The 27,837-nt window shown below is 36.1% G+C and overlaps 1 protein-coding gene across 3 annotated transcripts in view; it reads left to right on the forward strand.

The window, feature by feature from the left end:
* The window catches only part of hdac5 (histone deacetylase 5), a 125,733-nt gene that overhangs the window by 90,318 nt on the left and 7,578 nt on the right, over positions 1 to 27,837 (forward strand). For 2 of the 3 annotated variants that reach the window (XM_056453369.1, XM_056453367.1), the window contains 17 exons: positions 1,116 to 1,228; positions 3,911 to 4,030; positions 4,850 to 5,090; positions 5,251 to 5,456; positions 5,862 to 6,143; positions 14,995 to 15,160; positions 15,247 to 15,380; positions 17,086 to 17,206; positions 17,673 to 17,722; positions 19,585 to 19,692; positions 19,827 to 19,882; positions 21,748 to 21,835; positions 22,849 to 22,968; positions 23,060 to 23,157; positions 24,664 to 24,782; positions 24,998 to 25,131; positions 26,838 to 26,922. In XM_056453369.1, the coding sequence (XP_056309344.1) occupies positions 1,116 to 1,228; positions 3,911 to 4,030; positions 4,850 to 5,090; positions 5,251 to 5,456; positions 5,862 to 6,143; positions 14,995 to 15,160; positions 15,247 to 15,380; positions 17,086 to 17,206; positions 17,673 to 17,722; positions 19,585 to 19,692; positions 19,827 to 19,882; positions 21,748 to 21,835; positions 22,849 to 22,968; positions 23,060 to 23,157; positions 24,664 to 24,782; positions 24,998 to 25,131; positions 26,838 to 26,922 (2,241 nt within the window). The remainder of the gene's footprint in view (positions 1 to 1,115; positions 1,229 to 3,910; positions 4,031 to 4,849; positions 5,091 to 5,250; positions 5,457 to 5,861; positions 6,144 to 14,994; positions 15,161 to 15,246; positions 15,381 to 17,085; positions 17,207 to 17,672; positions 17,723 to 19,584; positions 19,693 to 19,826; positions 19,883 to 21,747; positions 21,836 to 22,848; positions 22,969 to 23,059; positions 23,158 to 24,663; positions 24,783 to 24,997; positions 25,132 to 26,837; positions 26,923 to 27,837) is intronic. The other variant, XM_056453368.1, reaches the window with a different exon arrangement.

Consider the following 27,837-nt stretch of genomic DNA (forward strand, 5'->3'; position numbering starts at 1 on the left):
TGAGTGTGCACATGCAAGAAAAGGCTTGAAGCTGTAGAGGGAAAACAGTTTAATTTTTGAATGACTTGCTCACTAAATGCAAAGCAAAACTCTTTTGTTAGACAAATATTGGCATTTTATACATGCTAATTCATACTAGAACAATGCTAGTTTGTGTTAGCAACCGCCTAGCAACGCCTTAGCCACCGCCTAGCAAACACTCAGAACACCCTAGCAACACCTTAGCAACCACCTAACAACACCTTAGCAACAACCTAGAACACATAGCAACCAATCAGAACTCCTTAGCAACCACCTAGAACACCCTAGCAACCGCCTAGCAATGCCTTAGTAACCACTCAGAACCACAATTAATACCAGAAACATGCTAACACATATGTAGTTCTCTATTTATGCCGACTGTTTCAAACTTCTTAAAAACTACTTCAATTATTTAATTTTTAAAGCTACTTCAAACTTTCAGACGAGGCTTTCCCAAGCCACCATAAAGTTTGTCTACGAACTTTACGTTTCTAGTTTATTTAATGATATATCAGTTTATTCATTTATATTTTTATAACTCATTTCTTCGTGACTTGGTTGATAACGTTGTTATTTTAGTAATAACTACTGTGTTTCATTTCATTAATTTTTTTATAAAGCACAAACGCATCAAAGGTTGACAACTGTGATGCACATAAAGGTAGACGCAGGTAGAAGAATAGAATGCATTTTAAATATGAAGTAATACATATATCCAGGTGGTACTGTAGCTTGTATCATATGCGTAACTCTATAGTTGTGCTTTCAGCTTCACAGAACAGAGAGTTTCTATTGAAGATGTAATTTTGGGGTTGCATCAGCACCTGAGTTGTTCAAATAGGCCTGTGAAAAACAAACCTCTGCTGTCAGATGAGAAGTGTGAAGATTTGCAAACAGAAATACTGATCGCTCTGGTTTTGTGTGATATCTGTGCTGCTAATATAAAAACAGCTCAGAGAAAGGGAAAACTTTTACATCCTGCTGATGCATTAAAACGGGCTCAATCAGTCACTAAATCTAGTGAAATCTTCAGCGATATTTTGTAATGATGCAGCTAAAATGTGATTGTTGGAATCTGTGTGTGTGTTTTTCAGTGTCCTCTATGTGCAGCAGTGCTCCTGGCTCTGGGCCCAGCTCTCCGAACAGCTCAAACTGTGCCATTGCCGAGAATGGCTCCAGCGGATCCGTCCCAAACATCCACGCTGAGGTGAGAGACCTACTCCCTACACATTTCCTTCACTTCTGTTCACACATTTTACTCCCTAATAGTTTAGGGATGAAAAAAGGCACAATAAATTGGCTTCACCTAGATAATGAGTGTTTCTATGGAAACAATCTATTGTAAAGAGCCTTGTGATGGCCTGGGCTAACACTGGCTAATCTCGAAGAAAGAAAAAAAACACACCTTCTGTGAGTCAGTTTTGAAGTGAGTTGTGTCTGTAGGATCTAGAATGGCCACAGCTGCTCTAGATGGACAACAGGAAGCCGCCTCGGGTCACCACTGCATGCTAAACAGCTAGACTTGAGGATCACCTTAACCTTGAGAGCTGGAGAGAGTGAAATTGAGTGTGCACGTGCAAGAAAAGGCTTGAAGCTGTAGAGGGAGAACAGTTTGATTTTTGAATGACTTGCTCACTAAATGCAAAGCAAAACTCTTTTGTTAGACAAATATTGCCATTTTATTTTACATAGTTCTTGCATTTTAAATGAATAATTATAATATATATGAGACTTTATTTGTCATGAGTAATTATCTTTTGAGAAAGAGAAAATATTCAAATGTAATTAATTAATAAATTACAAATATGTTATGAATGACCACATATTCATTTACTCATAATAATAATAATAATTACATTAAATAATATGTTTAATAATAAATTATTTTGATATATTTATCATTTTTCTTACATTTATTTTAAGTGTAAAGTAGTTGCCAAAAGTGTTGTCATGCTTAAGAAAATGTCTTAAACCCTTGTTTCATACACATGGATGATGATTGAGATTTTATGTTCACATTTCATAGTTGTGCTTAAAACATTTTTTCATGCTTTAGTTGTTTCGTGATAATGCAATAAAGCATTGTTATTTAGGAATGTACCAGTGGATAGGGCATTTGTAAATATGGAACCAAATAAGTATTACTAACCATTTTTGTTGTATGACTTTATTGCTAAATATCATTGACAATTAAGTACCTTATGCAAGTAATACTTTAGTGGATCCTCTAAGCATCATTTTGGCCACTAATGTACCTTTACTATATACAGTTGAAGTCAGAATTATTAGCCTGCCTTTAAATTTTTTTTTTTTTTCATTTTTTTTTTATATTTTCCAAATGATGTTTATCAGAGCAAGGAAATTTTCACAGTATGTCTGATAATATTTTTTCTTCTGGAGAAATTCTGATTTGTATTATTTTGGCTAGAATAAAAGCAGCTTTTAATTTTTTTAAAAATCATTTTAAGGTCAAAATTATTAGCCCCTTTAAGCTATATATTTTTTGATAGTCTACAGAACAAACTATCGTTATACAATTACTTGCCTAATTACCCTAACCTGCCTAGTTAACCTAATTAAGCTAGTTAAGCCTTTAAATGTCACTTTAAGCTGTATAGAAGTGTCTTGAAAAATATCTAGTAAAATATTATGTACTGTCATCATGGCAAAGATAAAATTAATCAGTTATTAGAAATGAGTTATTAAAACTATTATGTTTAGAAATGTGCTGAAAAAAAATCTCTCCGTTAAACAGTAATTGGTAGAAAAAATAAACAGGAAGGTTGGGCTAATAATTCTGACTTATACAATTACTGCATTACTAGTTGTATTGCATTCCAAATATGGGGTGTTTTGCATGATTGCCAAAAAGATTCAACCATATTCATGCATGATTTTTACATAATGGTTTAGCTAGTTGTACATTATGTGTTGAGATTCACCATGACCTCTATTTTCATAATGATAGAAAACATCTGATTTTAGCTTCCCTTTGCATAGTGTGTGCTGGAATAGATCTTTAGTCTCATCAACCACAGAAAAAGATCCCATCGAATAGCGCCAGTGGAGATGACATAACAATCACCTCATTAGCTCTATCCGGCATTCAAAACCTACGTACCACTCCCCAAAATAGTCTTAGATTGTTATTCCAGAGCCTCTGTAGCCTAGCAGTACAACCCCGGGAGAAATGATGGATAAATGCGACGGAGAATAGAATGCTGACATCATTGCCGCTGCAGGTACAGCGCTCTGCCATTGAATGTCTGCTTTGTCTTTTGCTTCCTTGTCTTTTCTTAACCTTTGCGTCAGAGTGAGAATGACGCAGCTCAATGAACAGATCATAATGAAAAGCTTAAATTGGGTCTTTGGGGATGAATAAATGTTGCCTTGTAAAGCAGATCCATTAGTTTTTTGTTCTTCGCCTTTAAAGATGGCTGTGCTCCAAGTCTAGGGTCAGATGATGGGATTACCAGCACTTAGGAACACCTCCGCATTTCTCACTTAGCTCTCTTTTGGGTCGTTTTTTGCTCATTAGAAATTAGAATAAAGAGTCGGTGCAAAACCCATTTTAATTATCCTCATAACTGCTTAGTCCATTTCCTGAATCGGTTGCCTTCTTCATGTGGCACTGATCCAATCCCAAATACAGATTAGCCATTCTCACATGCTGCGTTCCCCATCAAAAATAAAACTTAGTGAGGATTTCCAAAGAAGAATGCTTTTAAGTGATCGAGTCATGCGGAGACTTCTTGTCTGGGATTCCTTCCTGAGATAAAACAGCTTCTTTCCTCAGAGTTGTGCTGTTTGAAGTGTACATCCTGAAATGCAGGCCTGTTGTTTGTCCTGTGGGACTCATATTTCTCTCTCCCTTTTTCTCTTGCTGCAGCAGTTACGTTCTCTGCATCAGTCTTTGACTGGCGATGGGGCACCGAGTCCCCTAAGCCTCTACACTTCTCCATCTCTGCCCAACATCTCTCTGGGACTGCCTGCCAACGCCCACATCACGGTAAGTGTCCTCTGCTAAAGCTTGGTGGAGTTTTGATAGTTGAGGTGATTCAGAGTTCACACATGGTGTAGACTGAATCCTAGTGGGTGTGCTAGATTATTATGGTGCATTCACAACTAGAGCTGCAGGTCTAGATTTGTCAGTTTGGTTCACGTGAAAGTGTTTTGGAAGTCAGATGCACACCATCGAAGTGTGCCCTAGTCTTCCTGCAAAAATGGTCTTGGGTACAGTTCCTTTGAATTCCTCAATAATTTGAATAGCATCCATCCTAAATTGTAGAAGTGAAGTGTGTTCAATCATGCTCAAGTAAGGCTGCTATAGTGCAGAGTTTAGCTCTTAATTATACACCCTAGGACAGGGGTGTCCAAACTCAGTCCTGGAGGGCCAGTTTTTGCTCCAACTGGCTTCAACACACCTGTTAGTTAGTTTCTAGTATATCCAGTAAGAGCTTGAATAGCTGGTTCAGTTAGAAAAACAGCACTCCAGGACAGAGTTTGGACACAACTGCCCTAAGATAAAGATTGCTAGAAACTTCCAGGTAGGTGTTTTAGGGGACGTTGAAGCTAAATTCTGCAGGATTTGACACATCACCTTATGTCTCACAGTGATGCTTTTGTTGATATACCAAGGTTTTGGCTAAATTTCAGACCTAAAACTTGGTTGATTTAAAAGATAGAATTGAGAGAGAGGGTTGAATGGATCATGTTCTGGCTTGGTCCAAACAATAAAACCAAGTAGAAGAACAGCTTGATGCAAAGAAGTAGCTCAGTGTTCTCAAGTCCAAAGAATAAATACTCATTCTGTTCTCCTATACTCTAGGCCCCTCAGAAACTCAGTGCCCAGCAGGAGGCTGAGCGGCAGACAATCCAGAGTTTGCGTCAAGGTGGGGCACTAACAGGGAAGTTCATCAGCACATCGTCCCTGCCAACGTGCCTTTCCACCGGGGCACCCCATGACCCTGAACCCCCCACCGCCTCTAATAGCCACAGTAGCCATTCCTCGCTGCTCCAGCACGTCCTGCTGTTGGAGCAAGCTCGTCAACAGAGCGCACTTCTCGCAGGTACTCTAAAACATAGTACTTAGTAAAAGTGATTAAGCAGACATCACAGTTTTTTTGGAAGCATGCAGTCATAATGAATGACGATTCTTGGTTTGCTCAGGAGGTGATTTGATTTGCTATGAGTTGCCAATAGCTCACACTGTTTGTCTTTATTGTCTAGTTCCTATGTACGGACAGTCTCCGCTGGTAACGGGTGAGCGGGTATCCAACAGCATGCGTACAGTGAACAAGTTGCCCAGGCATCGACCACTGAGCCGTACACAGTCAGCACCCCTGCCCCAAACACCGCAGGCCCTGCAGCACCTCGTAATGCAACAGCAGCACCAGCACTTCCTTGAGAAACAGAAACACTACCAGCTGAACAAGGTAGGAAGTGCTATGATGAGATACTGGGGCTGCGTCCGAAATCACATCCTTCCATATTATATAGTACGCTAAAATCAGTATGCGAGCCAAGTAGTATGTCCGGCGAGATTCTGGAGTGTGCATCAAATGTATGCTGCACTATCCCATGATGTCCCGTGAGAGAATTCATGAATGGGAGTGAAGCGGCGCAACTCACGCGAGTAGGTCACATGATCATGACAAAAATGTAGTATGTCTGAGTTCCATTCATGCTGTATAGAACGTACATTTCCGAGTAGTATGTTTAAATTCAAATGCAGTACCTACAGAGCAGTAGGCAGTTTGGACGCAGCCCTAATTTTTGGCTTGCGATTAAAAAAAAAACATTTTTTTAACTCATTGCTAACGAGCCATATCTCTATTCAGATTCTTTCTAAAGGGACAGATCTTCCAAGACAGCCTCCCACTCACCCAGAAGAGACGGAGGAGGAACTTACGGAAACCGCCGAGATGCAGGACGAGCGAGGGGAGGGGCCTGATCATGTAAGGGAGGGGCTACATAAAGACAGCTCTGGTGAAACCACACCCCCTTCTGAACACCTGGCTCCGCTGAAGGGAGAAAGCACAGAAAGTGACTTGGAGGAAGAAGATGATGAAGATGAAGCAATCGAACTGAGGGAATGTGATGAAGACGCCCCCTATGGCCAGGTGAGAAATTACAGCTTATTGCCTTTTTTGGAAGGTTTTTGTTTGTAATTTAAAGGTGACGAGTGCAATTTCTGCACCATAAAATTGCAATAATAATCACTATATTGTTGAGGTGCTAAAGACATCTGCTATTGGCCTGATGGATAGCCAGTCCTGCCCCAAATTCTTTCTATTTTGACTCATTTCAAAAGTCGTGGGTTTATACCTGGCATGTTTTAGCTTTCAAGGATCTCTCTTAAGCTTTTAAACTTGCTTTTAACCAATGTTCACCATTTCATTCAAAACTGGTGTATCCAGCATTCTATATTTATCCCTATCTCCTTCCCTCCACGTGTTCTGTTTTGAATATCATTGCAAAGCTATTAAAACTTTTACTTTAACTTATGTTGAACGCGTTTCAGTCGTGACTAGGCAGCAAAGTGACTGCATATAAGCATGAGGAGCTTCCTTTTCATTTGTCGTTTGTCTTATTAGTTTGAATGTTGTGTACTAGAAACAGCTGTGCCCCAGTTTTCTGTGGATTTTGTGTAGTCGTTCTGCTTTTAAGATCCAGTGTCTTTCCAATGCTTCTGTCACTGAGCTTTTCGAGAGCTTAAGTGCGTAGGCAAGTTCCCGATGAGTGCTGGGACGCACATGCGGGGGCTTGGTGACTGGAGATCGAGGGTATCCCTCTCAACCAGAGCGATTGCAGCTTTTTCGCCCCCTGAAAAGGAGGGATTAAAGAGGAAGATTGCTCTCTTCTCTTCCTCCCACTCGTGACTCACCACTGGAGGCAGGAGGGGAGCGGGCGAGAAGAGGGGAAGTGAGATAGATGCTAGATAATAATTGCTAGATGGGAAGATGCAGTGAAATCTATTGGGGGGGGGAGCAAAGGTTTGTTTAGTTAGCAGTGCTTTTTAGGCATTTAGCCTCCACTGTTGCTCATAATTTGAGTTGAACAATATCTTTACCTTATTTTTGAAAGTTTGACATGAAATTCATGCATCAAGGCACCAGAAAAGACTTATGGTGGGTTTTTGCTAGCCTAGCAAACCACACAAAGCACCTTAGCAACCACATATCATAGTGCTAAAACACTTCTTATCATTGTGGTGCCAACAGTGGTAAATGTCACTTCAAATAAATCAGTTTTTGTCTAGGAGCTCATGTTCACAGAGCTGCACTTAAGCAGATTTATTCTTATCTTGCTAAAAATGTACCATGATTTTACTGTGGGATACAATCAATGTACTACTGTATTACATTTAAATAGCTTGAGCTCTTTAAGACTTGACTTAGCAGGTTTATTCTTATCTTACTAATTGTACCAAAGAATTGTTAGGGATTTTGGATTTAGTACCAACTTTTTTTTACATTACTAAAAAGCTACTTCATAATATTCCTTAAAGCAATTGTGCGTAGTATTTAGCCTAAAATTTTATAAGTATTGTTCTGTAACCTGAGCATGTTCATTCATGTCTAATCAGCATTATTTTAGTGTTATTTAATTCATATTGTTGGTTTTATTACTTCCTTCAACTGAAATATTTAGTGATAAATAGTTTTTCATCCAATATTTATATGTAGTTTTGTTAACTTTTTGTAACTTCATGTTAACTATGTTTATGTACTGTCCAACCTACACTACCTGACAAAAGTCTTGTCATCAATCACAGTTGTAAGAGCACCAAATAATAACTTGACTTCTAGTTGGAAAAGTAGCAGGAGGTTGATTTTTCAGAAAAGTCATCTGTTGAACTGCATCCCAATCATTACAAATACTGCAGAAGACCTATTGGAACCCACATGAACCCAAGATTCTCATAGAAATCAGTCAAGTTTGGGGAAGGAAAAATCATGGTTTGGGGTTACATTCAGTATGGGCGCGTGCGAGAGATCTGCAGAGTGGATGGCAACATTACAGCCTGAGGTATCAAGACATTTGTGCTGCCCATTACATTACAAACCACAGGAGAAAGCAAATTCTTCAGCAAGATAGCGCTCCTTCTCATACTTCAGCCTCCACATCAAAGTTCCTGAAAGCAAAAAAGGTCAAGTTATTTCGGGATTGGCCAGCCCAGTCACCAGAGATGAACATTATTGAGCATGTCTGGGGTAAGATGAAGAAGGAGGTATTGAAGATGAATCCAAAGAATCTTGATGAACTCTGGGAGTCCTGCAAGAACGCTTTCTTTGCCAATCCAGATGTCAGACCTTACTGTCCTAATTAAATAATTAAAAATCAAGGCATGATCATATTTTATTTTGGTAAAATAAGTGTAATCTAGAGGCCTTTGCCTTTTAAAAGATCAACTAGAAGTCAAGTTATTAGTTGTTGTTCCTAAAATTTTAATAGGCAACAAGACTTTTGTCAGGTAATGTGTATACACAACTCCTTAACTTCTCTGATTTTGACTGTAATGTAGTAAAAATGTGCATCTTTTGTAAAACTTGAATAAATCGGAAATTTTTATTATGTATATATATATATATATGTGTGTGTGTGTGTGTGTGTGTGTGTGTGTGTGTGTGTGTGTGTGTGTGTGTGTGTGTGTGTGTGTGTGTGTGTGTGTGTGTGTGTGTGTGTGTATATATATATAGATAGCTAGCTAGCACCAGTGAAGTGATTCAGTTCGTTATGTATTCCAACCAATTCATTTGCATGCCATCCAGGCAGATTTGATTCTCCAGAGGAGCTCATTTTGATCTTAACACAGACCCCACAAACACACAAACCGCTGTTGTGCGAGAGGAAGGAGAAACAAATGAATGAGTGAGAGTGAATGAGAGGCAGAGAAAGAGAGAGTTATTGAAAGAAGAGCAACACCCTCCTCCCCGCGCTCGCTCGCTCTGCCTGCCTGCAATCATTGAGAAAAATATTTCAAAAGAGCACGGCATTAGAATTCAGACTGCATCCTCCTCGCGCAGCGGCAAACTCACACACACACACACACACACACACACACACACACACACACACACACACACACACATATCTACACATTCACTCCCCCATGAATGGAGCGTCTCTGACTCATCTCTCCTTGGTGATTCATCTCCTCCTCCGGACCCCGCCTGCCTTTGCTGCCCTGCACTGCACACCCAATCGCAGCCCACCGGGGTGACGTGACACGCCGCAGTGTGTGCTCGCGTGTGTGTCTGTTATGAGGTGACATGCAGTCACTGTTGAGGCAGCGATATCCCAAACACCCCTTGTCACATCGGTCAGTCACAGACCCTCGCTGGCCTTTCCTACTCATTAAAACACCTCCACCTACGTCCTTGTGTGTGTGAATGCCTCTACTTGTCTGCCTGAGTGTCTTGAATACAAATTGAGCCCCCGTCACCTGCCATAGAGAGAAAGAGAGAGATGCTGCATGCTGAAGACACTACCAGCAGAAACACCATTTTTCCCTTCGGTTTTGGGCTATTTGGCTTTTTATGAAGTGTTTTTCAGTATAATTTAAAGAACTCATCCAAAATAAAGTGTTTTCTTGTGCTTTAGCAATTTTAGTGTGTAAATACAATGCATATTTTCAGGGTTTTAGGCCTTAAAAGTCTTAAATTTACTGAAATATTATCTTGTACCTTCTTAAATCATTTTAAACGAGTCTTAATTTTCCTCTGTTTAAGTACCCAATTGGAGTGACATCCATCCAATCACCAACAATCCATCTTAATAAAACATTTTTTTTATTACAAAGAGATACAATTTACAATAGATGTTCGACATTACAATAGATGTTTCTCCAAATTATATTCCTTAATCAGGGAAAGAAAACTAATAACAATTACACCATTCCTCATGGTAATATGAGAGCAACATATTAATTTACATGATACATTATACTCAATCAATTTGGACCAAATGCCAACAAATGTATATGATTTTGATTATTTATTTCATTGTCTCCATAATAAATATACTTTTAACTATGTTAATCTTGTCATTAAAAAACATTGTTAAAAACAAGTATACAACTAGAATTTTCTTGTTTTGACACATTAAAATACGTCGCTAAGAAATAATTACATAGAATTTTTTGGCAATCGACCGGACCATTAGAAATAATAATTAGTGTTTAGCTCTGCAAAAGTCTAAATATTAATTCATAATTAATTTTTAAGGGTCTTAAAAAGTCTTAAATTCGACCTGATTAAACCTGCAGAAACCCTGATTTTACAATATTTTAAAATATTACATATTTTTACAATACAAATCTCTCTTACATGTGACAGATTTTAGAGTTTTATTGATATTTATATTCACCGAGTGATATGTGATATGTAAGCTGACTGATTATGACCGATTACTAGTTATTCTGCAGAAAGTTTTTGTTCTTTCCTGCTGTTCGCAGTATTTTCCGAATTATGGAGTGCGAGTAATAAAGTAAACACTCAACATCCCCACTGTAAAAACCTTTATTACTCTGTCATAAAGTGACTTCAAGTTAATTTCTGCGAATTAGTGCATGTGTAATTAAGCATTGTAGCATTTGTATATTTCAATGTGCTGTAAGTTTTTAACTGTTATAAAACATAAAAATACCATAATATCTTTGCAGTTATTTAAGACGTGTATCTCTTGCCCTGCTCCGTTTCGTTTATTCACTCAAAACCCCACCTACTCTTTTCTGACTTAATGTAAAAAAAAAAATGCTAAACATGCCTGAGTTGATAGAGGGCTTGCATAGTTTAGTTCCAAACCTAGTGAAATACACCTGATCAAACTAATTAAGTCCTTAAGGCTTATTCGAAAACTACAGGTAAGTGTGTTGGAGCAGGGTTGGAACTAAACTGTGCATAGTTGCTGCCCTCCAGGAACTGAGTTTGACACCCCTGGTCTATGGCTAACAAAAATTTTCTCCGGGTTACATTTTGAAGTTTGTGGTGATCAGATTTTACCTTCCCATCCCGAAGCTCTACCCTGCACACAGATCCCTCATCGCCAAACCGAAACCAGGGGAGAGACCAAGGCCAGTTGTGGTCCGCTTTCTTTGATACCAGCTAGAAGATAAAGTCATTTGCGAGGCACGTAAAAAGTGAGGCAAGCTACAATATCAAGGCAAACCAATTGCCATCTATGAAGATTATAATCCTGAAGTAATGGAACGACGTGCTCAATACTGCAAAGTCATGGCTGAAAGAAACATGCCGAAAAATATTCTAAAGTCAGTTATTCTTAATTAAAATGTGCATTCTGTATGTTTGTAACCTCGCCCACAGCCAGTTTACCCAATTATGTTCAGAATTCGAATGAAATTTTTCAGTCTTGCAGGCTTCTTCAATATATGTGGCCATGGCCAAAAACATTTATCTCTTAAGGACCATAGCAACCTTAAAATGAGATGCAGATTCATGAGGTGGTTTTTTTTTTTTATTCACAAACAATACTTTTTACAATCGTAAATGATATCTGTTCATCTTACATCATCAGGCACACTCGTTCCTATTGGTGTCATCAATCTGGCAACCTGAGCTTGCATCAAGTCGGAAGAGGCAGGGCCATGTGAACAATAAAAACTATCCAATATTTTGAATTTGGACTGCAATACCTAGTTTAACCACTAGGTCTCAATCCTACTTAACCTTTTAAACAACATTTACATTTAAGGCTAATTCATACTTCTGCGTCAAAAGCATGCATATGCTCCGGTGCAACCTTCGCGCGATCGCATATGCCTCATCGTGGCTGATGCAACGACGTGTAAAGCAAGCTCTGTGATTGGTCGGCTTGGTAGCTGTGACCAGTGTGGGCAGGACTCAGAGCCGTGCAAACCTGTTGGAGTGAGTGTTTACAAGTGTCGAGTCGCGTGAAGTAGGTCTAGATGGAAACTGTTGTTTTGTGTTTACCTTATGATTAAAGTTTTTGCCTGCTATTTTTCATCTGCTATTTCCCACCTCTGAAGGAGCGGGTTTTAGCTACTTGTACATTAAAGTAACGTTTAGAAAAACACTAAGAAACACAATACAGAGGAACATAAAAGCCCACTGCCAGCAAGCGTTTCGGAAGTGTTATTGCAGAGCAACACAAACAGCACGCAGAAGCATAAATGAACGGCTACGTGCAAGGTAGGCACCATGGGTCGCGCCGGTCACTTGACGCAGAAGTATAAATCAGCCTTAAGTCATTTAGCAGACGCTTTTGACTAAAGCAACTTACCGCTGAGGAGGCATTCAGCAATTCAACAAGAAGAGGCAATACACACACAAAGTGCTAACTATACAAAGTAACTTGTTTGTGCTCAGAGAATTTAGTGCTAGAGTAAGCGTGCTAGAGTTTTGTTTTTGAGAGAGAGAAAGTTTCAACAGGTGGTTTGTCAAGCCCACTCACCTGTGTGAAGCACACTTCATAAAAGTAGAGTATTTGTGTTGGTTAATGTGTCAGTGAGATGAATGAGTATGTTTTCTACAGGTGGTTTGTTAAGCCCACTATCCTGTGTGAGGCAGACTCAGAATTTATAGTATTTTAGCTTGGTGTGTGATGAGGTGGGGAGAGAGGAGGGGTCTCCCTAAACAACATTTTAGAAAACTCTTAATAATCAACAGTATCAACTCAGCAAGTATGATAATAACTATTTAATAATTGTTTTTTACACCATTCACCTGTGGTTTTTTGCATAGTGTTTGGCATGAAGAAGGGAATTGTGGATATTTTTGTGTTTGTGGCATACCTCCAACCTCAAGGTCTTGTGCAAGAAACAATTAAAATGAACACCATCCTCTTGCATGTGCTTCCATCGCACGTTGTACTGCATCAGGGTCTCACGCAAACACACACTCTCCTGCTCATCTGATGTAGAGCAGACTCTCCGGCTGTTTACTGCAGGATACTTTCAGATTTTTGGCAAACGCTGGGTTTCTGTGTGTGAGATGATCCAGATCGTGTGCTCGGACTGGTGTTTAGTCTGTTACGATCTTAGCTTACGCGACACACATGCACTCCAGGGTTATTTTTAGTATCACTTGTGTACTATTTTAATGTTTAATAGTTTTGACTGAGCTTTTCATTTAAATTTGAGTTCTTTTATTTCATCTGTTTTATTAGTTAGGGCTATTAATATTATTTTTTAATATTTAATATTTTATTTCTGCTTTTTTATTTTAATTGTCTTTTTTTTTCATTTATTTGTCAGTTGTAGTCCTTAATCTATATTTTTCTTTCAAGTTAAAGCTTTTTATATTTTATTTTAGTGATTTAACATATTTAATTATTTAGATAAAAATATAACAATAGTTTTCAATTTAATGTTAGTAAACACACAGTCTCACACAATCAGACACTATTGTTAGACTTGTTGTTGATATGAATTCCCTCTGCTGTCAAAATCTGACACGAGTTTGTGATTTGTGCTAATATTCATGTTCATTCTGAAGTGTTTTGACTGTGTAAATGTTCCTGATTGATCTCAGCTGGGAATCTTTTGTGACTAAGGTTTATTTTTAAGTTGAATGGCCCCATTATTTTATCAGACTTTAGAATAAGCCCATTCATTAAGCTCAAATTGGGACCTACAGTATGAAGTCCCAATTTTATATTGTTTTATTTTAATCAAATTCTGTTTTTCTTCCATTGTTTTCCTTTATTTATTTGGTTAATAATGATTCTTGGTCATTAAAAAGCATTTGTAAACAAATTAAATCTTGTAAACAGTCTTATAAACAATCTGAAAACTTATTCAGTGTGTGTGTATGTATGTATATATATATATATATATATATATATATATATATATATATATATATACTAATTATATGACTAATTATATTTAGAAACCCTGTGATATTGATGTAAGTTTTTTTTCTTCAAATAAATATGCAATAATTTATTAAATGTAAGATTTTTAATAATATTTTTAATATATATTTTTAAAGCATTTGTAAACAATTTAAATCTTATAAACAGTCTTATAAACAATCTGAAAACTTATTCAGTGTGTGTGTATGTATATATATATATTTATATATATATACTAATTATACTAATTATACGACTAATTATATTTAGAAATCCTGTGATATTGATGTAAGTTTTTTTCTTCAAATAAATATGCAATAAATTTATTAGATGTAATATTTTTTTAAAAGATTTAAGATTTGAATATTCACAATCCTGCACATCATGATTTTTATTAAGTTTGCAGCTCTGCTTTACTTTACTTTAATTAATTAATTATTTTTTTTTAATTTATTTGTTTTATTATTTAAACTTTGCCAAATTCCATAGCAGTCCACATTATACATCTACAGTATTACAATTTTTGGATTATTTCCATGATATTGTTTTCCAGGTTCGAAGGCATCTATAAAATGAATTTAAACTAGACCTGCACAATACTGGATATATCTGATATTGCGATATTTTCTTTTTCTGTGATAAATATTGTGATGTAAATACAGTTTCACAAGATGGTTGAATAGCACTATTTAATGGTTTTCTGGTCAGTCTAACAGTATTCAGGTACAGAAATTAAACGATTGCAATGCAAAAAAAATTCTTATTTTACATTGCTTTATCTCATTTCTAGTAGAAATATCTAAAACAAAAATCTTAGATTAGGTAAAAATAATGCTTTGTTTTAAAATTCAGATGAAATAAGGCAAAATTAAGAGCAAAAGTATTAAGCAAAAAGTATCTGCCAGTGGGGTGAGTTAAATACTCTTGTTTTGGCTTTGAAATGTAGATATTTAGACTAGAAACAAAGGCAAATATTTTAAATAAGATTTATTTTTTTATTGTTGCGTAAATCATATAAATACAGTGAATAAATACAATTCTGTAGCCGAACAGAAACTGGTTCATCATGAACTAAGTTATGAACGGTACAAACTGAGCTGTGCTGAACGAAGGTTGTTTGTTGTTTCCCCTCAGTATTTGGACCAGCAGCATGTGCAGCAGCTCAACGTGTTCCAGGCCTCTCTGTCCATCACAGGAATGCCCCACAGACCCCTGGGAAGGGCTCAGTCGTCCCCTGTCACCTCCAGTCTTAAAGGAACAACGCTGAACGAGGTGCCCATTAAGCATCTCTTTACGACAGGTAATAATAATGTGAAAATCTTTTGAAGCTATAGCACATGGAATTGATATTGATAAGACTTGGATATTTGGTCACTGACTGTGCAGGGCTAGTGTACGACACCTTCATGCTGAAGCACCAGTGCATGTGTGGAAACACCAACATTCATCCTGAACACGCGGGTCGCATTCAGAGCGTTTGGTCCAGGCTGCAGGAAACAGGACTGCTGGGCCGCTGTGAGGTGAGTTTGAGGCGCCACCTGCTGGAAGGGTAGAGGAACAGCAAGAGACAATCAACAAGCTTTTTCCTCATACGCAGGGCCCGTTAAGTTTTTGGGGTTAGTATAGAAATATTACACATGATTTATTAAATATCATTTTATTATTATTTGATTTGATGTAAATTGCTGTCGTAATATTTTTCAATATGGTAGGCAGTAATAAAGATGACAAAGACGTTTGTTTATTTTCTGTCACAGAATCCTGGAAAGAAATCGCAATTTTGTGCTAAAAATAAGACAAATGTTAGCACAGCTGTTTTCAACATTGATAATAATAGGAAATCTTTCAAATTAATAAGTATAAATCAGTAATAGAGGCACAGGAGAATTTGAACAACCACATCCAAACATCCACACTTTAAATGGTGTAGTATAGACCATTTTGAGGGATGTATACAAAATCAATGGTCCCAGCGCATTTCCTCTTTTATATTTTTTATTTCTATGGCTTCTGACAGTCCAAGAAAAGCCACATACAGATAAATAATGTTAATGGAAAACCTGAAAAAGTCATGGAATATTGACATGGCATTTTCCAGACCTGGAAAAGTTTTGAAAAAACAGAAAAACCCACAAAGTTTTGGAAAATTAATGGAAATTACATTTACATTTAGTAATTTAGCAGACATTTTTGTCCAAAGCGACTTAAGCTGCGAGTAGTCTAGAGCTTGTGCTTGCAAAATTCTGTTGTATGGCACTGCAAAAAGGGGCGGGGTTAAACAATATGATTAGACATTAATAAAAGTGAGCGATTGCTCCATATTTTAAATTTCTTATTTTATATTATCTCCTATTGGTCTCACTCAATCACCTGATGTGATTTCGCAGGCAACAATTTATCTTGAACTTTAGAATGCAGTGAAGCTTGTTGCATGTGCTTGCGTTTTTGGGCTGCTGCATTCGCATGCTTATAAATGGAAGTCTATAGAACGAAAAGTGCAGTGTGATCGCGGCTTTATAATAGAAGTACTTTTACCTACTATTACTAGTTTAACGAACTATTAAGATTATCTAAAATTAGTTTGACAAATATCTGTATATTAGAATGGAGGTTAGTTGTTTTTACTACTTTTCTTTTCTTGGCCAAAAACATGCTCTCACAATATTAGTGCTGTGTAAGCATCATCTATTTGACATAGATATAAAAATAAATTTAAACTATTACGTGTTTTATGATATGCTGTAATAAATGTAAAGGTTTCTTATGATTTACCACATATATGCAGACATTACATGAAACATTAGGTCGTGAAAATTGACTTAAAAGTCCTGGAAAAGTAAAAATGTGTATGAAACCTGATATTATCTTATATGTTCTGTATTTTATAAATTATTTATTAGATTTAAATTTTACATTCTTTACAATTTAATTTAAGGGTTTTCAACCTTCAAAACCTGAAAATACCATGACAATTGAAAATAGTTTTTACCAAGCCTAAACAGGTCATTGGAAATAAATTACAAGAATCGTAAAGTACTTTCGAGTCAAATTCTCTTCAATTAATAATAACCTGAATAAACCCATTTTTAAAATCACAACAAAAACCTGGAAAGGCCATGATGTAGTCTTGTCAAAATAATTCATCAAATGACTGTGGCGTCCTTGTTCTGTTTTATAGGTCACTGACATTATCTTCATGTTCTCTCTCTGTTTATTCGTGCACAGAGGATCAGGGGAAGGAAGGCCACGTTAGATGAGATCCAGACCGTCCATTCAGAGTATCACACGCTGCTCTATGGCACCAGTCCACTCAACCGACAGAAGCTGGACAGCAAGAAACTTTTAGGTGCGTTTGAGCCGCTCTTTGTTTGATTTCAGGACACCAGAGGATTCTCCTTGACTTGCTTTCTTCCGATCTGATGGGCTGCTTAAGCAAACCTCCTCTGACAGACGCCTGGGCTGTTTTTAGGTCCTAGACATTCGCCCACCTCCGCTTCTGACTCACCAGCCAACAACTGTGTGTGTGTGTGAAGGTTCAGCTGTGGACAGAGTTGCCATCACTTCCACATGAGACACACTTTTTTGAAGTAGTGCACACTGTTTTTGACCTTGAGTGCTCTTTGTAGACAGTGAGACAGATGATGGTTGCGTCAGCCTCATCTAGTGAAGATCCTCAAGACTGATTTAGCCAATTATGTCATTATCTCAATAGATGATAAAGTGTGAACAACAGATGTGGGTTAAATATAACACTTGTTCATGTCAGACTTTCAGATTCAAGTGTTTTTTTTTTTGTTGTTGTTTTTTTTTAGGTCCAATAAGTCAGAAAATGTATGCTGTCCTGCCGTGTGGAGGCATTGGGGTATGGTTATATGTCTTTTCATTAAACTTATTCATTTAATAAAGAGTTCAATGTAATGTGCAATCCATGTAGCTGTGCATGTTTATTAGTTCATGTTTACTTATAGCATGTTTAATACAACCACAAAAAATATCCTAAGTGCTTTACAACATCAGAAATATTAGAAATACAGAAGAGAGATTAAAAAGGGGAAAGATTAAAACAATAAGAAATGAAGTATTAATAATATAATTATATATTTATAATTATATAATGATGTAATGAAGGAATTGAAATAAAACTCTTGTTGATTTTCCAATTTTCCAACCGAGAAATCCAATCCACCTTTTGTCCAGTTTTTAGTCGGAAATTCACAAAGAAATCGTGAAGCACTGTAACTTTTCAGTTCTCATAAACCTTTGATCAAACTCTTATCTTCATTCGAAAACACTATTGTTATTTAAGACTTGCACAGCTAAAAATAAATGCTTCATCATTACGCCATCATTACGTCATCGCCAAGGAGTGTAAATAAAAGGATTAATCTAATGCACAGATTGCCCTGTTATTCCTGTACGAAATTTAGTCATTCGTATTCCTGTGGTATGAAAAGCAGTCTAATTTTTGTATGATATACTATTGCTTGTTTTTTTTTTTGAGACACTGTGTGTGTTTGTGTGTGTGTGTATATATATGTGTGTGTGTGTGTGTGTATATATATATATATATATATATATATATATATATATATATATATAAATATATATATATATATATATATATATATATATATATATATATGTATGTATGTATGTATGTATGTATGTATGTATGTATGTATGTATGTATGTATGTATGTATGTATGTATGTATGTATGTTTTTTTTTGTTTGTTTTTGTTGTTTTACTACCAATCAAAAGTTTGGGGTCAGTTTTTTTCATGTTTTTTTTTTCTTTAAAGAATATTATTTTTTTTATCAAGGCAGCATTTATTAAATGTAAAAAAAAAAGTTGAATTGTTACATATTTATTTATTAAAGATTTATTTGTTATTTATTGTATGTATTTTCAAATGAAAGTATTACTCCAGTCATTATTGCTTTTATTACTATTACCATTAAAAATAATAATAACAATAACAATGATAATTAATATTAGAGTGATTTCTGAAGGATTATGTGACTCTGAAGACTGGAGTAATGAAGCTGAAAGTTCATTTATAAAATTACTGGAATAAATGATTAAATTAAATGATAATCTACTTTTGAACAGTTATTTTATAGTGCAATAACATTTCACAATTTTATAATTATTACTGTATTTTTGATTAAATAAATGCAGCCTTAGTGAGCAGGAGAAGCTTATTTTAAAACATTTAAAAATCTTATTGACCCCAATTTTTTGACCGGTAGTGTATATATAAATATGTGATATGTATATTAAAGTATAAAGTCATTGAATAATAAAAGCAGTAATAATTAATTAGGATTATTTGGTGTAGTTATAACTAAACCATTATTAATAGTAAACATAATCAGCTAATTTATATGTAACTAACTGATTTTGGTGGGGTTTTTTCTCATTTTAATATCTATATTATAATTGAAAACTTCAAATTTTCTTGTTGAATGTGTTCCAGTTACTTACTAAACTAATATACTATAGATTTTTCATAAATACATGCAGCTAACTCTAAACCAAACTCAATTGTATTGTAAGCACATTCATTAATTAATCAATAATTTAGCACTGATTAATTGTCTCCTTTAAAATATGGGCATTTATTGAGAAAGTAAGCAGGATAAATTGTAAGCTCATCATTTTGTGACAGTAGTTCAGTGTAATAATGTATATTGATACTGAACATGGGATATTTTCCCCTAGGTGGACAGTGACACAGTGTGGAACGAGATGCATTCATCGGGAGCCGTCCGGATGGCCGTCGGCTGCGTCATTGAGCTGGCATTTAAAGTTGCCGCTGGGGAGCTGAAGGTTCATTTTCACTTCTCCTACCACAGCTTCATGTTTATTTGATGTTCTGCTATAAATATTCATTGCCTGTATTAGATCACATGTGCTTATGTAGTCTTCATCTTCCTTCTCTTCTGTTTATGTCTGATGAACAGAATGGTTTCGCAGTGGTCCGTCCTCCTGGTCATCATGCTGAGGAATCCACCGCGATGTAAGTCTTATAAAATGACGCTTTCACTAGTGTGATTTATATATAAAGAGTTTATTTGTCAGTTTAGATTCCAGAAACAGAACTCCATTTTGATTCTTTTTTTCAGATGTCATGTTTTATATGTTGTGTATTCAAGTACAATTGCAAAAAAAAAAAAGATTGATGTAAATTACTAAAGCTGGAGCTTTTTAAGTAGTTTTTAGAAAATATGTTTTTACATAGTGTTTTTTATAGAATATTGTAGAGCTAATTTACAAAAAATCTATTTCTTAAACATTGTATTCCATTCTGTTCATAGTGGTGGAAAGAGTACAGAAAAATCATACTCAATTAAAAGTACCATTGCCTGCCCCAAAATGTAGTGCGAGTAAAAGTATCTGTTGTAAATATTACTCAAAGCATGAGTAAAAAGTAGCCCTTTTAAAAGTACTCACGAGTAGCGAGTATTACACTGTGATATGTTGATGCGTTTACATGCAGTTTGTGCATGTATGTGAAAACGTAAAATTCTGTAGTGCGTTTAGTTATTGTTTAAGGCCCTTTGATGATTTCATGTCATCAAACAGTAGACATCCGTCATCTGCTCATCAGTGACATTCAGTCTAAACAGACTAAAGTCTATTGGGTGATTGCATGTAAAAGTTTTGGACATCTTGGACACTTTCCAAACATGTCTTGTTCATTATGATGCAAAATTATTATTATTTGATTGGACTGGAATCGAAGGACTGATTTTTCTACTCAGCCAATTTCATAGACAAGAAAAAAATTAAGTAGAGACTGCAGGTTGAAGTAAAGGCTCAAGACTAAAAATGTACTCAAAGGAAAGTAAAAGTACGCATTTTAAACCTATAGTAAATTACAATTTCTGAGAAAAAGTACTCTACAGTAATTTAAGTATTTGTAATGTGTTACTTTACACCACTGTCTATTCTAAATCTATATTTGCAGTGCTGTTGATCATTACAAAAAAACAGTAATTAGACTTTTTTTTCTAAAAATTAATTACAATCAATCCCAGTTTTATTTTTATTTTGCAATAATTTTACATTTTGAGTCTTCAAATAAATGTATAGACAGAATATTTTTAATCTATTAGTTTAATGGCATGTTTTTACGACCTTTGATGATGGAATTGTTTTCGTTTTTCTAATATGTAATCTGATTGTAGCCATTCAACGTTATAGCACAACTGAGAGCTATCAAGCACAGTTTAACTGCGTCTTTAATTGAATTTTTTTGCCAACTTCATGACTTAACTAATGATTAACTATGGCATTGCATGCTCATAATTTTAGTCGTGTTTTAATATTGCAGCACGCACTACTATATTTATGCATGCAATTTCAGAGCACGCCCTATGAGTGCAGTAATAATGGCTGACAGTACAGGAAGAGTGATTTTCTCTGACATTTAGCCTGACAAAATTTCGTCTGACCTGCAGTTCAGTGTTGTTCTACTGAAGCTCCTTATCATCTGAACTTTTTTCATGCTTTTTTAGCTTTGTTGAAATGAGTTTGAAAAGTCTCCCATTTTGAAAAACTAAATAAATAAAATTCTTGTAGAGAAAAAAAACAGGAGCGTCAGTTTGACTGCGGTGGCCACAGATCATCAATGTTAAACTGAAATAAATATTGTGTGCTATAATGCTAATTGTAGCACTGATATGCATAGATTGTAAAAAGCCATTCATAAAAATCATTCTTGGTCTTAAACATGTATCCAGTGTTCTCAGTGTGGGGACGTTTATGCATTGATGTGAGTTTTGGGTGTTCGGATGTTTGATATCTAGATGGATGAATCATTTATGAGTGTTCACATATATACGACTTCACTTCTCTTTGTGTGTGTGTGTGTCTTGGCAGGGGTTTCTGTTTCTTCAACTCAGTCGCCATCACTGCCAAACTCCTGCAGCAGAAACTTGGTGTGGGCAAAATCCTCATCATAGACTGGGTGAGTTAAGGATGTCCATGCAATACACAGCCACTTGTGATGCGCAATGATCAGTATTAATGTAATTACTAAGCTGTTTCCTGTGCAATGAGTACATTTGTGATCTTTCCTAATAAATATTCCACTGTCAGGGGTTAGTGGTTTTATAGCAAAATGGAAGCAATTGGGAAATACAGCAACTCAGCCACACAATGGTAGAATAACCGAGTGCATGCTGAGGAGTATAGTCGTACACAGAAGTCACCAGCTTTCTTCAGGCTCAATAGCTTCAGACCTTAAATGTTTGTGTGGCCTTCAGATTAGCTCAAGAACAGTGTGTAGAGAGCTTCATTGAATGGGTTTCCATGGCTGAGCAGCTGCATTCAAGCCATTCATCACCAAGTGTAATGCAAAGCGTAGGATGGACTGGTGTAAAACATGGTGCCACTGGATTCTAGAGCAGTTTGGAGTCAGAATCTCTGCCTGGCAATCTGATGGACAACCCTAGGTTTGGTGGTTGCAAGTAGAATTGTACTTGTCTGACCACTTTGTACCAAATGTAAAATTTGGTGGAGGAATGATGGTGTGGCGTTGGTTTTCAGGGGTTGGGATGAACTCAGTTCCAGTGAAAGGAACTCTTAATGCTTCAGCATACCAAGACATTTTGGACAATTTCATGGAATTCCCTGACCCCTTTTTAATCTAACATGACTACCCACCAGAGCACAAATCAAGATCCATAAATACATGGATGAGTGTTTTGGCTGTGAAGGAACTTGTCTGGTCCGCACAGAGTCCTGAACTCAACCCAATTGAGCACATTTGGGAAAAATTAGAGCAGAGATTGCAACTTGGTCCAACATCAGTGCCTGGCCTCTGGATGCATTCATGGAGCAGGGAATTTTGTAATGTTATTCAATGTTTTAGTGTGTTTTTTTTTAGCAGTTTGTGTTTTTTTTTTTTTTTAAGTTTAATTAATTCTCATCGACATGTTTACAGAATACCTAAATCAGACTACTCAATTCTTTTCATAGGATATCCATCATGGAAACGGGACCCAGCAGGCTTTCTATAATGACCCCAATGTGTTATATATTTCTCTGCACCGTTATGACGATGGCAACTTCTTCCCTGGCAGTGGCGCTCCTGAGGAGGTAACAACATTTCCATCACTTTGAAAAGTGACGTTATTGTGTGGCGTATGACTAAAGTCGTCATTGTTTTTCCTCGTGGCTTGCTCTGCAGGTAGGTGTGGGTCCAGGAGAAGGCTTTAATGTCAACATTGCCTGGACAGGTGGAGTAGAGCCACCTATGGGTGACGTGGAGTATCTGACCGCCTTCAGGTGACATCTGCACTTCCTGTCTGTCAATAATAGAGATATGAAAGCTGATGCAAGATTTAACCTCACTTTCAGAAACTCTTGAAACTATGTATTAGGACTTTTTTTACACTTTCGCTTAAATAGATTTCAGTAGATGACATTTTGTTTACACATTTATCCATTTATTTTGGATTATTAATCTTGGATAAGTCAATGATCAGTAACAGCATTCATTTTAATGTATTGTTATTTTTTTTCGTTTCCTCACATAACAAAACAAAAAACAAAACGACCGTTCATACTTATACACATTCATAATCAACTCACCAGCATAATTATAATTACATAACATTAATTAATTTGCTCTGCAGTGCTCAATAGTAGAAAATAGGGGGGAAAAGTGTCTATTTGCTCCAGAGGCCAAACTATTGTAAAAAAATGTAAGCCTGCTGTCGTGGCAATTTCAAAAAAAGAGACAGAGTCTTACAAGGTTTACTTCTAAAGGATTTTATTCTTTGTAAAGAATAGATCCGACAGTCATACAGGAACACCGGTTACTGCAGAGTGCGACACACAGGCTAATCAGACACCAGGTTTTATCTTCTTTCCCCTGCTTCAAGACCCACTTTGTCACAGATGACACCCAAGTCTCTTTAGAGTTATCCTTCTCTGAAGATCAAGATATGGCTTTCAGGATTTACACTTATTAAATGCATATGTTTAAAAGCAGATGACCACCTTCTGAATGATCATTGTAAAATGTTTTTGTAACATCTTTTCTTAGGAAGTAATATGTTTCTTAATATATGATGTTTCTATGAAGTTTTATATAACTCAAAGTTTTAGTAATAATTAAAATGATTTTTACCACCACACCTGCTAACAAAGAATGCATGACTTTGTGCTTAAATGAAATGTTGACTTTGTGCTGGGATGAAATGTTGTAGTTTCAAAGTGTTAAACCGGAAAACATGATAAATATATAGTATTAAATATTTAATAATATACATATTTTTGAAAAAATGTATACTGTTTTCATTAAAACAGCCAAAATAAACATAAAAAAACGAATTGAAAACATCAAATATGTCCATAAGGATGCAAAATGGTATATATGGTATAAATGGTAAATACCCACAAAATGGTATTTTAGATTTCTCCAAAGTGCTGCAATCGGAGTAGTGGTGCCATTCCAGAACATTAGCACATATTCTGATTTTAATTAAAGATTACCAGAGCAAGCATTTGTTTTCCAATGCTCAAACATGAAGAGATGGTCACCTTAATATTAGCTAATAAAGTAAATAGTCACAAATCGTCAGTCATTAGCTTTATAAAGTAAATAGTCAGTTTTTACTTCATGAATATTGTTTTTTTTTTTGTAATGTTTTAGTTTCATTTCTTATAGTTGCCAAATATATATAGTTTCACATACAGATAACTAAATGGTTAATGGAAAGGTAAATTTAAGGTAAAAACATTTAGTAAACTACACTAAAACTCTTGAAAAATGGTTTGTGCTTGTAGAACGGTGGTGATGCCCATTGCCAATGAGTTCTCCCCAGATGTGGTGCTGGTGTCAGCTGGTTTCGATGCTGTGGAGGGCCACCAGTCGCCGTTGGGCGGATACAACGTCACCGCCAAATGTGAGTAAATGCGAGAGGTCAGATTGCAGAAATGTTTTTTTTTTTTAGTATCCCCTAATTGTATTACACAGATAAAAGCTATGCATTTCTTCTGGATCATTGCTTTGAATGTCATCCTCATAAGTACTTGGATTAGTCTTTTTCACTCCTAACCTACAGTACACTGTGGTTTCTAGTTCATGAATTACCCAGCATGCTCCTGTCTCTTTTCGTAGGCTTCGGTCATCTCACTAAGCAGTTGATGAAGTTGGCTGGTGGACGTGTGGTTTTGGCACTGGAAGGAGGTCACGACCTCACCGCCATCTGTGACGCATCTGAATCCTGCGTAGAGGCACTTCTGGGAGATGAGGTGCCTGACATTCATTCACACACACATAAACACAAACACATACACACATACACACACACACACACATACACACACAAGGCTACATGACATCTGGTACTTTTGGTTTGAAACTGTTACGTTTTGGAGTCTTAGTAATAAAAACAAAGGGTTTAAATAATTGTAGTGGTCAGATTGTTTCTTTAAAAATGTATTATGTGCTGTATATAGATATTGCTTTGTCATAAAGTTTATTGTGTTATATAACAGTGCATTGAACCATGTATATACGCTTGATAGCTTTAGTGTCCACCCTGTGCAACACCTTAACTTTTCCTGCTTCTGATTTTGATTGTAATGTAATAATGTGCACCTTTCGTAAAATTGCTTTGGAACAATAATTATTATGAAAAGTGCTATACAAATACATACTGTCCCCGGCCAACATACTAGGTACACCTTAATAGTACCGGGTTGGACCTCCTTTTGCCTTCAGAACTGCCTTAATTCTTCATGGCATAGATTCAACAAGATACTGGAAATATTCCTGAGGTTTTGGTCCATATTGACATGATAGCATCACACAGTTGCTGCAGATTTGTCGGCTGCACATCCATGATGTGAATCTCCCGTTTCACCACATCTCAAAGGTGCTCTATTGGATTGATGTTTGGTGACTGTAGAGGCCATTTGAGTACAGTGAACTCATTGTCATGTTCAAGAAAGCAGCTTGCGATGATTCACGCTTTATGACAGGTGCGTTATCCTGCTGGAAGTAGCCATCAGAAAATGGGTACACTGTGGTCATAAAGGCATGGATATGGTCAACAATACTCAGGTAGGCTGTGGCGTTGACATGATGCTCAATTGGTATTAATGGGCCCAAAGTGTGCAAAAAAAAAAATCCCCCACACCACTAAACCACCACCACCAGCCTGAGCCATTGATACAATGCAAGATGGATCCATGCGTTCATGTTGTTGATGGCAAATTTTAACCCTACCAAATGTTGTGGCAGAAATGGGGACTCATCAGAACCCAGTTTTTCCAATCATCTATTGTCCAATTTTGGTGAGCCTGTGCAAATTGTAGCCTCAGTTTCCTGTTCTTAGCTGACAGGAGTATCACCCGGTGTGGTTTTCTGCTGCTGTAGCCCATCCAACTCAAGGTTGGACGTGTTGTGCATTCGGTTGTAATGATTGGTTATTTGAGCTACTGTTGCCTTTTTATCCGCTGAAATCAGTCTGGTCATTCTCCTCTGACCTCTGGCATTAACAAGGCATTTGTGCCCACAGAACTGCCACTCACTGGATATTTTCACTTTTTTACTCTGTAAAACCTAGAGATGGTTGTGCGTGAAAATTCCAGTAGATTAGCAGTTTCTTAAACACTCAGACCAGCTCATCTGGCACCAACAACCATGCCACGTTCAAAGTCACTTAAATCCCTTTTCTTCCCCATTCTGATGCTCAGTTTGAACTGCAGCAGATCATCTTGACCATGTCTACATGCCTAAATGCATTGAGTTGCTGCCCTGTGATTGGCTGATTAGAAATTTACAATAACAAGCAGTTGGACAGGTGTACCTAATAAAGTGGCCGGGAGTGTATAAACTTTAATTTAATTAAGTTAGCCTGTTAGATTTTTGTTAAGAACATGTCAGGGTCAATAAAAAAAAGTAAAATTACTGTTTTTTTTGTCAATGAATACATTTTTTGTGTGTTTTGCAGTTGAATCCTCTACCATTGACGGTGCTTCAACAGAAACCATGTCCAAAAGCCACAGCTTCTCTAGAGAGAGTCATTGAGATTCAGAGTAAGTGAAATGCAAAAAAAGTATTAATTATATAATATTATATTATATCAAATGTATTGTATTGTATTGTATTATATTGTATTGTATTGTATTATATTGTATTATATTGTATTGTTTTGTATTGTATTGTATTATGTTATATTATATTGTGTAATTAATTTGTTTTAAAGCAATTATTTATTATTTAATCTTTATTTTATAGTAGGAAAGTAGTTTTTTTTAGTTTTTTTGAGATCATTTTGTATTAATAAATAATTTCAATGTATTTGTTTGCATATGTACAGTGCCTATAGAGAATCATCATACCCCTTTGAAATAATGACTTTATTTGTCATACAGCCTGAAATCAACTCACATTCCAAATAGCTTTTCCAGCATTTGAAATGTTTTTGTAGCCTTCTCCTAACCTCTGGCTTTCTACAACTTTATCCCAAAGGTCTTTTGAAGGGTGTACAGTTAAAGTCAGAATTATTAGCCCGCTTTGATTTTTTGATTTTTTTCAAATATTTCCCAAATGATGTTTAACAGAGCAAGGAAATTTCCACAGTATGTCTGATAATATTTTTTTCTTCTGGAGAAAGTCTTATTTGTTTTATTTTGGCTAGAATAAAAGCAGTTTTTAATTTAAAAAAAAAAACATTTTAAGGTCAATATTATTAGCCCCTTTAATCTATATATTTTTTAATAGTCTACAGAACAAACCATCGTTATACAATAACTTGCCTAATTACCCTATCCTGCCTAGTTAACCTACTTAACCTAGTTAAGCCTTTAAATGTCACTTTAAGCTGTATAGAAGTGTCTTGAAAAATATCTAGTCAAATATTATTTAATGTCATCATAGCAAAGATAAAGTAAATCAGTTATTAGAAATGAGTTATTAAAACTGTTATGTTTAGAAATGTGCTGAAAAAA

This window comes from Danio aesculapii, chromosome 3 (assembly GCF_903798145.1).
Source record: "Danio aesculapii chromosome 3, fDanAes4.1, whole genome shotgun sequence".
Classification (NCBI taxonomy): domain Eukaryota; kingdom Metazoa; phylum Chordata; class Actinopteri; order Cypriniformes; family Danionidae; genus Danio; species Danio aesculapii.